The sequence below is a fragment of the Lagopus leucura genome, unplaced genomic scaffold (assembly GCF_019238085.1).
Source record: "Lagopus leucura isolate 7727_CA_CO unplaced genomic scaffold, USGS_WTPT01 Super-Scaffold_73, whole genome shotgun sequence".
Lineage (NCBI taxonomy): Eukaryota > Metazoa > Chordata > Aves > Galliformes > Phasianidae > Lagopus > Lagopus leucura.
This window is the reverse complement of record NW_024962252.1, coordinates 17,559,159-17,571,645: the sequence shown is the minus strand read 5'-3', so window position 1 is coordinate 17,571,645 and position 12,487 is coordinate 17,559,159. Positions and strand designations below refer to the sequence as shown.

At 41.5% G+C, this 12,487-nt stretch overlaps 1 protein-coding gene across 9 annotated transcripts in view; it reads left to right on the top strand.

The window, feature by feature from the left end:
* Positions 1-12,487, top strand: part of DST (dystonin) — a 293,875-nt gene that overhangs the window by 32,615 nt on the left and 248,773 nt on the right. Inside the window, exon 1 of one of the 9 annotated variants that reach the window (XM_042893179.1) lies at positions 465-632. The exons of 3 other annotated variants lie outside the window; for them this stretch is intronic. In XM_042893179.1, coding sequence (XP_042749113.1) covers positions 542-632 — 91 coding nt within the window. In that variant the 5' untranslated portion in view covers positions 465-541. Of the gene's footprint in view, positions 1-464; positions 633-12,487 lie in introns of those variants that run through there. 5 more of the 9 variants (XM_042893135.1, XM_042893187.1, XM_042893151.1 and 2 more) reach the window with 5 other exon arrangements.

The following is a 12,487-nucleotide window of genomic DNA, read 5'->3' as shown; positions in this document are numbered from 1 at the left end:
GTGGGAGGGTCGCGGCGTTATCGCGGCTCCTGGTGGACGGGGCGGCCACAGCCCCTGGGCAGTGAGAAGGCGGGCGGGGGTTCGGGAGCAGCGTGTACGTGAACGGGCGTCGGGAGGATGCGGCGGGGCTCGGCGCTCCCGGGGGACGCCGGCGCTTCCTTCTTTCCCTGCTCACGGGGCCCCCCCGCGGGCCGGATCTTCGCCGGCGGCAGAGGAAGGCGGGGGAGAACAGAGAAGTGCCGGCGGCGGCGCTCGCGACGCGCCCCGAAGCGGAGGGCCGGAGCCGGGCGGGAGGCGGCCGGGCTGGGGCCGCCCCCTGCGCGCTGCGAGGGGCGGCTGCTGAAACCCGAGCATGGGCGTTTCCTCGGCCAGGCCGGCAGCGTCCTCCTCTGCCGCCTCCACCCACCCTCCTCCAGCCGGCAGTCTTTTTTTTTTTCGCCCCTTTAATTTTATTTTATTTTTTTCGCTTCTTGGCCGTTCCCGAGGCTTCTTGCCTTCGGGAGACGAGCGGGGCGGTGGGCAGCGCTAGCGGCCCCCGGCCATGGCTGGCTACCTCTCTCCCGGCGCGTACTTCTATGCCGAGGAGCAGGAGTACCTGCAAGCCTACGAGGATGTGTTGGAGAGATACAAAGGTAGGGCGGCCGGCAGGTGCAGGGCGGCGGTGCGGGCTGCTCCCCCGGGAGGGAGCGGGCGGAGGGGCCGCGGGGCGCCCGCACCGCGCTCTGCTGCTGTGGGGAGAAAGGCGATGATGACTGGTGCTGATGGGTTTTCTTTTTTATTCGCCGTTCTCCACTTTCCCCTATGAAATGCGGGCAGCGTCTCAGTGTCCGTTTAGCTGCCCTGAAAGCTTGTGCTGATTTTTCCACCGTTTTTTAATCTTGTTTTTGTAGCCAGGCAAAGGAGGATCTTAGCGCACGTAGCACCTGAGTTTTGTCATTGAAAGCAGGGAAAATACAGGGAAAAAGAGGCACTTAGTACAACAAAGATGCATGCAACTAAATTTAGCTCATTAGGCATGTAAATTACACGGCTTTTTGAAACTAATTGGGATAGAAGATATCGTTTGCGAGATGTGATTCGAGAGTGCTATTCAGAGCATTGGCCACTACAAAATGTGAAAATGTTTCTTGAAAGTGTTACAGATCTGATTTTAATTTAAGTGAAAGCGCTTGGAGCAAACAGCTCGGATCAGATCCTTGTCCCAGAAATAGTTGTTACGGTGTCACATCACATGCTGGCATTTGCTGTGCTGAGTCCTTCAGTGATATTTGGGGAAAAGATTGGTTCCATTTTATATCTCAAGTACTTATTGTGACAGGTTGTGGCTTTTCAGCCCTATGCCTGCATTGAGTTGTAAGGGTTTTGGTTAAATGGTTCCCACTGATGGGAAAGGGAGTGGCATGATGTAAGACAGCTTGATTTGATGATGCTGATAGCAGATTTTCTTTAATCCTGGTTGGTTGTGGCAAAGTCTTGAAAAATAAGAAACAGTCTGGATGGCTGCTGTGAAATGGGAACCTGCTAGCCTGAGCATACTTGGTACCTGTGCCACTTGCATTTCATGTGTCATTAACAGCACTGGCTAATGACTCCTTTGTGTCTGTTGCCCATTGTGTCAATGCAGCTATGGAGCATGTGCACCACTTTGATACTGAAATGCTTTAGTGCATTTTAGATGAGCAACAATTATGGCTTGGAATAGATCATCTTCAAAAGGATGCCTTTACTCTATGCTCAGTTTCTTTTTATGTCATCCAATTACTTTGTATGCAGCTAAATTAATTTTTGCAAAAATTATAAGTGGGTGGACTGTTCACTCTGTAAACAAAGAAACAAACAAACAAAAAAACAAACACAAATGAAATTACACTGAGGGAACCTATTTTCCTGTCCTAGTTCTAATTTAAAATGCTTCTATTCTGCTTCACGTTACCCTATATTTGCAGTTCAGCTCAGGTCTGCTTGCTTACAGGTCTGGAAGAGACTGCAGGCCTAATTTCCCTTATTCCAGAGAGCTTAACTGCACGAGGGCTGAGATATTTGGTTTTTCAGTGTTGGTGGGCAAATGGATTTTCATTAAAATAAACTCCTAAAACTAATTCACATTTTTAATAAAAAATAAACTCTGGAAGTGTTAGAGTTGCTGGCGTTGTGGGGGCTGCAAATGGTGCTTGCAGTGATAGCTGAATCCTGAAATTGCTCACAAGGATCCGATGTCTGCTGCCTTAATTTTTAGTGTCACATTGAGCGTACCGGCATGCCGTGCTTTGCTGTTTGAGGTGTGTTTTATTCAGCCATTGGGAGCAAAGGTGAAGATTCGGACTTGTTTTAATTATGATATATTGGAAACCTGGAGAAAGCATTATTTTTCAAAATGTGTTTCCAAGCAGCTCGTGATTTCCCATCGGAGTCCCAGTGGTATGACTTCACTGCAGTGATTGTTGTGCTGATGACTTGCTATGGGAGCTGATCTAATCAGAAAAGAATTGCTACAATATATGCTTTGAAGAGGGAGTGCCATTTCTCCAAATTTCTCAGTTCTGTAAACACTGCCTTTATTGTTTTTCTGAACCAAATGCAAAACATGTTGCCTTCATGGTTTTAAGGTGAGCTTCAATCAGCAGTGTTAATGCTAACGTTTCTTTTTTTTAGGAGTTTATTTCCTCTTCAGAAGAGCAGAATGCTCTTGTGTTCATTTCGGGCGTTATCAGGGTGCCAAACTATGTGTGCCCCAGCTGTTGAGTGCTGTAACTAGCAGAGTCAGCTGTACAGGATTCACCGCCTGCCTTGGAAGGCCGGGGGTCATGTGATGCCACACCATTAAGACATCCGGGCCTTTGGGTTTGGGGAAAAAAATCACTCCCCTGTTTCAAGGTAGAAAATTCAGATTTTGCTCCTTGTCTTTTTCACTGGTCAGAATAGGCCACAGGGCTGGAAGGCCGTGCAAAGTCAATGACTTTGTTGCTTTAACGGTGGAAAGCAGGGTATGTGTGTGTCTCCAGACTGCTTGCTGACCATGGCTGTGGCGGTAAATAATTAGGCAACTGTTTGCTAAATCTGAGATAGTACAGAGGAGCTGTTTGCTATGTGAGAAAATATTGTTTTCTGACTCCTGGCCATCATGTTTTTCTTCTTGATTTGCTTATTTCAGTGGCAGTATTTCTACAGTATTCTAATGGACAGAAAAAAAAAAGAAAAAAAAAAAAAAGCCATGTTATCTCAGAGGATTCAGAGATCATATCCAGTCAAGCTACTTAAGGGCACAAATTGCTGCTATAAATTTCTATAGGTGCTGCTGACGGAGGCAAAGCCTTTATTGCGATAGGGGCATTGAAGTGTCCAGCATGTTTTGCCAGAAATATTTGACACATTTCATATCTTATTTGCGATTGAACAGGAAGATGAGAAATAATACAAATATAGCTAGGAGTTCAGCTTTATCTAAAACTGCTTTTGATTCCTCTGGGAGGTTGTAAATGAACTGTAAAAATCAGTCTGTTACTTTGTCATATCACCATTGCCTGGGAACTAAAAATAATGAAATTATTGTTAGCTGCAATCTTACTGATAAATTGTTTCTCCTGACTTCACAATAAGAAAATGTCCGGTAGATTTGGATACATTTGAGTTTTAAAATATTAGATGCCATCTCTACCAGATGGTGGTTGTGTGTTGTTGCATTCCAACGTGATTTGAGCATTAAGCACCTGAAGATCAATGTCTTTTCATACAGTGCATTCATTGGATTTACTCTGGCATAGGTCTTAAGTAATACATCAAGACTTATGAGTCCCCCCCCTTTTCTTTTTTTCTGTTCCTGTAACAAATATTTAAATTCCAGTTGCGACAGCCCTCTTTTCTGCAAAACTTTGAGCAATTATGTAACAAAGTTTCCTCCCTTTGACATCATTATTGAAACATTCACACTTGTCAAAATTATTTGACAACATTATTGAAATTGCCTAATGATGACAACAAGGTTGTTCTTTCTGGAGAAGAGCTGTTTCATGGAGTTAACTAAGACAGAGATTACAGTTATTCAACAATGTTCTTAATACCGCATAGACTATAGAAGTTGAAAATATATGATGTTTTCTGGTCCATGCAGACCTTTTAATGCTGTGAATTTGTGAATACAATTGGCCTGCATTGTTGTCAATGAGAGGAAAGGTGTCACATAAGTGTTGTCTTCAGATTGGACGCGTGGCCGCTGCTTCTTTAGAATACTGCCAGCTTGCTGAAACTCAACTCAGGTTGAGTTTCAACTTTGTTCTACTTCAGTAATAGCATTTCTCTTTAGGCTGAAGAAATGTCATTCTCTGTTTCCAGCTGAAGCAGCTCTGTTTTCTGAGGAACAAGTCGGTGTTGGACAAGAGCTAGTGGGTCATCTGTTGTGTTTGGTTGCCTGAGTAGGGTTCAGGGCAATGCCACTTGTGTGTTGCAATGCTCCATGGCGGGTAGATTCAAGTAAAGCAGTCCTCACGTTGTTTGGGTGTGTTTTTTGAATTAATATCAGAAATGTGAATGCTCATCATCCATCTCCGTGAGTGTGACTTCAAAAAGGGATCATTTGCTCAAAGCAGGTGCTGAAAACGAAGACGCTTTGGTATTTTAGGAATTTGGAATTTTCTGCCTTTGTTCAGTGTCAGACTTAGGCCCAGCTCTGAAATCAGCGATTTTCTGAAACTTCTTGTTCGTATTTTGAACTCAGGGGCCTTAATGACAACTTCCAGAAATCTTGTTCTGGACTCTGAGTCAGCGCTTCTGCTTCAGGGCTTTGGGTTTTGCATTCAGAAAGAAATACTCATGAGAAATTGACTTAATGCTTTTAATTTTTCTTACTACTTTGGTGTAACAAAACCTGGTGGCATATAGGTATCAGTTTTGCAGGCTGTGTAAGGATTTTCCATCGATGGTGTTATTCTCTCACCTCTCCTCAGGTGCTGTTACCTTCAAGCCCTGGAGCTGATCACTTTGGTATTCAGAGAAATAGGATCATTCATTTGCTGCTCCATGCAGGTACATGTAGATTGCCTGGCTGTGCATCACTCAGTCCTTTGTCAGCACCCAGGTTTTCAGCATGGTGACACTGTGGCGTCCTTTGTTCCTTGCGTGTTGCCTACAGCAAGTCAGCCTTCCTGGAAATATGAAGTATTTTAGCCGACAGAAAACGTGTTCAATTAAGGATGGAAAAGTGACATTTGTGTTATGAAGTCAGGCAAAATTAATTGACTCTTTGGGCCACATAAAAAATGTACAACCTGTGCCTTCCTTTGGTTCAATGTTCCTTTAAGTAAAAAGTCCTGCTGCCATTTTGATTCATACTGTTTGGGGATGGAATTATTTTAAGTGTGCCTCATCCTAAATATGAACCAGATCTTGCTGATTTGAGTAGTGTGAAAGGTTTGCTTGAAATCAGTTGAGGAATTCTTAATTTTGTTGGAATCAAATATTGAGAACCTGAATGCCAGCCAATTCAGTGAGGCTTTGGCTGTGTGAACATCTCCGGATGGTTTCTGAAGTTGAGTTGGATGGTATATGTGATCTGTGGTTCTGTCTCCTTGGCTTTAAAATATACTTGCTTGGATGACTAAGACAGGTGGGATTTTGTATAAATTCAAATATCTTTGAGAGGAGAATTGGGGCAGAGATCAAATGAAGGTCTGTTAAATAGCTTTTTTGGTACTTCCAAATTCCCACTGAGTCAGCAACATCCTAAGTAGCAATCACAGAAATATTAATTATGGCTTTTTTACGGCCCAAACCAGGAGTTGGTGAAACATGGAAAAATTAAGAGAAAAGTCAATTTCAGACATCACTGTACAAAAAAGCTTGTTGTGACCAGATGGCTTTTTGGGTGAGGGAGCTTTCATTATTTACCATGATCTAGTTTGCTTATCTCTAGCAATCTTTTGTATGAAAATCAGATCATATATTCCTTTTTTTTTCTCCATGCTGTTTAAAGCATGCATAATTCAGAGAATGTATTCCAGCATTTTGCTAGAACTACAGCATGGACTTAGAATTAAGTACTTTGTAGAATAAAAAACGGCCTTATTCACATGCTTAAAGTTAAGCGCAAGTATTTTGAAAGTTCAGGCTTAAAAGAATAAAGATTTTTAAATGTCAAATATGAATGCAGCTTATTGCTGCATGCCTGAAATGTTTCCTGTAAAACATCATTAAAGCTGTTCAACTTAACAAAGCCTTGATTTTTCTATGGTGGGTGAAAATATTCATGTGCTGAATGCTTGCAGTCAGCCCCGCTTTCAAACAGGTGAAACAATAGTCACAAAGACACTTCAGTCCCTGGGTCTGATCCTGAAGGCATGTTCAGAGCAGATCTTACAAGTTATCTGTGTAGGCAGCCTCCAGTGCTTTTCTGGGAGCACGCTGGCCTCAGCCATCCACCTGCACAGGCTCATCCCAGGTCTGGGGCTGAGGATTATTGGGTACTGTTGCCCAATAATCCTCATTATTTTAGGTAATTGTTTAGTAATTGTTTAGGACACTAGAATTTAGCCTTTGGTGCATTAAGTTAGCCTGTTTAATTTTAATGATTTAATTTTATTATGGTTGCATATGTGATTTTTTGTGTGTGTGTATAATATAATCAATCAGTGCTTTTTTTTTTTTTTCTTCTTTTTTTTTTCTTTTATATTTATGTGCAGTTAAACTGTCAATAGATGCAAAGAAATCTGATGAAGGACAAAGATTCTGAGCAAATATGTTGAGGGTTAAATTCTGTGCATTGCAATTACACAATTAGTGTGACTATTTCTGTAAGACAAGGAGGATTAGGCCTCTGATGGGCTTTTCAGTAGCATAGGCCAAAATCTGCTGTTGATTATAGCCACATGGCCCTCCTGAACTCAATTGGTTCTTCAGTATATTTTTATACTTCAGCTTCATAGCTAATACATGAAATTACAGTATTTAGTTAATGTATTCTATAACGCATATAAATACAGATCAGCAATCAGGTGGGGTTAATAGTTTAATAGTGTTGGAAAATGAAGTCATTTTGGACTGAGATTCAGGTATCCAGCTCTGTGATAGCTATGACACTTTACACCGCTTGGATCTAAAATTAGTTAGGCTCTTCTGTAGTGGGATTAGAGAGAAGCATGTGTGTTTTAGGTCACAAAATGGCTAAAAGTCTGATTGTTTGTACATCTTTCGAAGTGATATTGCAGACAAGGTGCTGCCGAAAATGTGAGTGAACAGAGAAGTCCCTGAAAGTCTTTTACTGGCTACTGAAAAGGGTCCCCCTACCTCCTGTTTGCAGACTTCTGTTCTGCCCGATCAGGTTACAGACACAGCTCCTCATGTGACAAGGTCTTTTAGGCACAGTAGAAGAGGAAAATGTGCATGGTAATTTGGATAGACATTTTACAGCAATGATGATAATAATAATAGTAATTCATCCTGAGCAGTTCTAGCAGAAGAGGTTTTTTTTTAAAGCAGAATGGCACTTGTGATACTGCAATTTTGCTTGAACAAAACTTCTGTTAAATTTGGCAGGAGCTGGGAACTTAGCTATCAATGTTTATCAATATTTAATGTTTTAAATTACCTCTCCTTTAGATAAATTTTTAATCTAGAGAAAAAGGATTTATGTTTTGTCCTAGAAATTAGGAAATGACTCAAGCATTTGTCTTGAGGTGCTGCTGCTGTGCAGTTGTCCATAACTTCTGGGAACAAGATATTTTTTGCTAACGTGCTCCTGATTTCAGTGCAAATGTTTTCAGAGGCACATATAGCAGTTACATTGCTATCCCAAATGACTTTTAAATTAGACGACATCACTGCTGTTTGTGCCTTTGAATTTCCTCTCTTAGTGACTATGTGTTGTTCAGGTCATTATTTAATGCTTGAAACTGAATCATCGTGTTGTGTATAACCGATTAGTTATGAGAGTAAAACTCTGTTTTTATAGGGATTGTAAATACAGTATCTTATCTGGAGGAAAGTTCATTGTAATTTTCAGGAGGAAAATTGGTTTTAGAAATAAAAAAGTATATTTTTGAAAATACAGATTCTTCCTTTGTCTTGTAGAGTAAGAGCAAGCATTTTTCTCAGGCTTTGTGACTTTTATCCAGCTTTTAGAGAACAATTGCTAAATTTTTTTTGGCAAATAAGTTTTGTTGACTTCCAATTTACAGTAGAGTTGAAGTGGAATTTGGCTCAGCATCTCTATAAAGGAGAGAAGAACAGACACAGATGAGCTACAGGAAGAAAGCCAAAGTTGATTAGGTCCCTTGATGAAATTACCTTATAATTTTATCATGCTCAACAGGATCCTTTTGTGTTGTCCCATTTCCATTTGTTAAAATAGAGCCCTTGTTAATAGAATCCATACGCTCCTTGTGAGGCCAGATCTAGTCTACCCCAGGGAATAACAACCCAAATTCTGACTTGCTGCTTCTTTCTGTTGCAAAATGTATTAAATGAAATCAAGTTGATTCATGTAAATATCACAGAATCATAGAATCCTTAGAGTCAGAAGGAGTCTAACTTCTCTGCAATGAAGAGGGACATCCACAGCTAGATTGGGTTGCCCAGGGCCTGGCCGTGAAAGTCACCAGGGATGGGGCATCAACCACATCATTGGGCAACCCATTCCGGTGCCTCACCACTTTAAAAGTCTTTTTCCTTGTATCTAGTCTAAATCTACCCTGTTTGAGCTTGAAACCATTTCCCCTTTTTCTGTCACCACAGACCCTGCTGAAGACTCTTTCCCCTTCTTTCCTGTAGCTACCCACTAGATACTGAAAGGCTGCTATCACGTCACATCACAGTCTTCTCCAGGCTGAACATTCCATAGACTTGAGGATGTTTGGGTTCCTCAGGTGATTGTGAACCTGATCTTTGCTTACAGTGGGAGGAACATTGCTTCTCCAATCCCTTCCTACCAAAACAAATGTTAGAGGGTTGTGCGGAGAGCTGTCATCGGGGAAGACTGGGGCAAAAAAGTTGTTAAGTACCTCAGCCTTCTCCTTGTCTGTCACTACCAGCTTGCCTGTGTCACTCACTAGGGAGGGTACACCCTTCTGGACTTTCCTTTTCTGGTTGAGGTAACTGTAGAAGCCTTTCTAATACTTTTTGGCATCCCTAGCCAAGTTTAGTTCAAGCTGGGCCTTGGCTTTCCTGACCTCATTCGTACACAGCTGAGCAACTTCCTCATGCTCTTCCCATGGTACCTGTCCCTGTTTCCACTGCCTGCACCTTTTCTCCTTGCTCTTCAGCTTGTTCAGCCACACCGGTCTCTTGCCTTCCTTTCCTGACATGCTACACCTGGGGATTGAGAGCTCTTGCACCTTGAAGAAAGCCTCCTTAAAGATCTGCCAACCCTACTCTGCACCCTCGCCCATGAGGACAGTTCCCCAGGGTGTTTTTGTTGACTATCTCCCTGAAGAGCTGGAAGTTGGCTTTCCTAAAATTTAGCCTCCTAATTTTACTCTTCACCCATCTCATATCCCTCTGGAGTGTCAACTCAACCATAGAAAGGTCACTACAGCCCATGCAGCCTCCAGTTCCAATGTCACCAATAAATTCATTTTACATTGGTGAGCGACAGGTCCAGTATTGCATCCCCTCTGGTGGGGCTGCCAATTACTTAACTCAGAAAGTTATCCTCAGTGCATTCCAGGAGCCTCCTGGATTGCCCATGGCTCGCTGTGCTATTTTTCCAGCAGATGTCTGGATGGTTGAAGTCCCCCAGCAGGACGAGTGCTTGCAATTGCAATGCTTCCTGTAGCTGGAGGTAGAAGGCCTCATCGACAGGCTCTGACTGATCTGGTGGCCTGTAGTACACATCAATCACAAGGCTCCCTTTGCTACCTTGGTCTCTGTCACCCATAGACTTTTGACTTGCTCATGACTGTTCTTTAGGGGACAGCTCTATTTAAATTTTTTATCCATGGAAAAAGCGAAAACTAGAGTACATTTCCTTCAGATTTTGTACATCGAACCAATTCAGCAGTCCAGACAGCACTGAGCAGCATCAAATCTTCATCATCTACATTGTAGTCTAATTTGTAAACATTACAAATTAGTGTCTGAGAAACAATACACATTTGTGTCTTTATATATTGACTATGATACTGAAACTTTTTTTTTTCCTTAGCTTTGGTAGTAACATAATACTCAAGAGACTTTAAATAATTAAGTTTACACTTCTGACAGCATGTACGTCATCACAGTAATTTGCAATTTAATACCAAATGTATGGATTTAATTAAATAACGCTAGAAAGCAGGCAATCATCTTTATTCTGTGTATGAAATATATTCTGAAGTTGGTACTACAAGTAGATGTCTGGATGTAGTGGTTTCAGTGAGCAACACTGTGAATAGTCTGTTGGAGATTTAGATGTGGTACCGGAACGTTGATAGATGTCTTATTATTTCTGATGGATGTTAGAATATTTCTTTGTTTTTCTCCAATGCTTCGATGCTTTGTTGAGTTGACCTACCTCTGTTTTTCTGTCTTTCACCTTCTTTAGGACCTTCACCAAAAGCTGCATGTACTGGTCTGCTCTAGTAGAAAATGTCTCATAGAACAAAATCCATCATTCCTAAGTAATGTGCATGAAAGATACAATGTGACTCCTGTTGCTCTACCCTTGGTTCTCCCTTTTTTACCTTATGCCTTTACTCAAGTTACAGTTTAGCTGTGGGCTGGGCTCCTTGTGGACCTGCAGGTACCAGGTGCATACCAAAGATGGACTTTCTTTCTCGGAGACTTCTTGTGGGATGTGCTTCCACACCCACTGCACTGCTTCACAGAGCAGTGAATCATGCTTTTACCTCAGGCTTTTTCACCCATTTGTGGTGAAAAAAAGAGGAGACCTCAGTTTCTATCTCCTCCTGCCTGCTGCTGGAGGATGGAGCACCAGGTGAGCACTGGTGCTGGTCCTGGGGAGCAGCAAGGCCTTGGTTGCTACTGCAAATCTGTTGCCTTCCCAAGTTGAGGTTGAAGCTGGAGAGAAATCTTTGAGTTTTTCATTGATCTAATGTGAACTGTGTCTGTGTGTGGGACAAGATTTCTGAGGTTATGTGCTTATGCAGTAGTTTCTGTTGTGCACTTGAATTTCTAGAGCCCGATATAAAGCTGGCTGGGACTTAAGTCCAGACTGGTGTCCTACTGCAAGAGCATTTCAAGTGGTGAGTTTAATCCCTGTCAGTGAAAGTGCTGAGAGGGGAGCACATCCAGGTTACAGGCATGATTGGGAATATCATTAACATCACTTCCTTTGAAATTACTGAATTTCATTTGCTGGTGGTTTCAGTACTCTGACCCACACTTGAGTGTATGAGCAATGCTCTTCAGGGTAAGAGTTACTGTTTCTGCTTGCACCCCACAGTGCCAATGAAAACAAGCACTGCTCACCTGCTGTGTGCAACTGGGACAAGTAATTATGCAATATCCTGGAAGCTCTTTTACATCTTAACTGCATTTTAAATGCCCAAGACTTGTTTTCCAAGTATTAGCTTAATGAATCAGCTGATAAATAATTGTAAGGTGATTTATTTGCACATTCTTTTTCCTCAATAAATAAACATTTGCAGTACTTATCACAATCACTTTGACGTTTAGTGTTGACAGGTGGTTTAGATGCTCTGTGAGATAAAGGCTTCTTTCTGCAATTTGGTTTTGTCTGGCTAGCAAATAAGAAAAGAGAATATAATTAACATTTTGGGTCTGCTCTTCATTTTTGTTATGTTTTTTTTGCATTACTATTTTATGTTAAATGTCTTTGACAAAAGTTTAAGAACTCACTCCACTTTTTTTTATTCTTATTTTTTCCTTTTGGGTAGTTCTAGCATTCCGGGCATAGGATTTTATTTTTCTCTTTGCCTGTAGAAAGCAGTTTTCCACTGATGGCCTTGGTAGTTCAGTGATGCTCAGCTTTTTTTTAAATTTCAATTTTTTTTTGTTTACTGCCTGTTGAAATTGTATTTTATTTCTAGCCATAGTCTAATAATTTTTCCAGATTTGATAGTTGTTTATGAGACTTCAAATTCTGGACTTCCTCCTGTCTCAATACGTTTGCATCACTAGAGAATATCCATTTTTTTTAATTTGCTTCCTTCTCCAAACCAAATGCAGAATGCATTGATGATTTCTGGAAAACCACATCATTCTTTTCGCATCGGAAGGCAGCCAAGATTCAAGAGTTAGCTATTCTGTAAGTCATTTTTCAGCCTGCGAAAGGATTACACGCTGTTTCTGAGTTGCTTTTAGCCCATTCCTTCATTAGAAAAAAAAATAAAAAATCTTTCCAAAGCCTGTGTGTGTATGTGTGTACGAATGCATAGATACATATGGGGGTTGGTCTCAATGATCTCTAGAGGTCCCTTCCAACCCCTACAATTCTGTGATAGTAAGATATGCACCTTTTTGTTTTTAACTCGGAGAAGGTTAAGCAATTAGAGGAGTTTGATTTATCATTCCAGAAATGATGGAAGTTTGGCATTATATT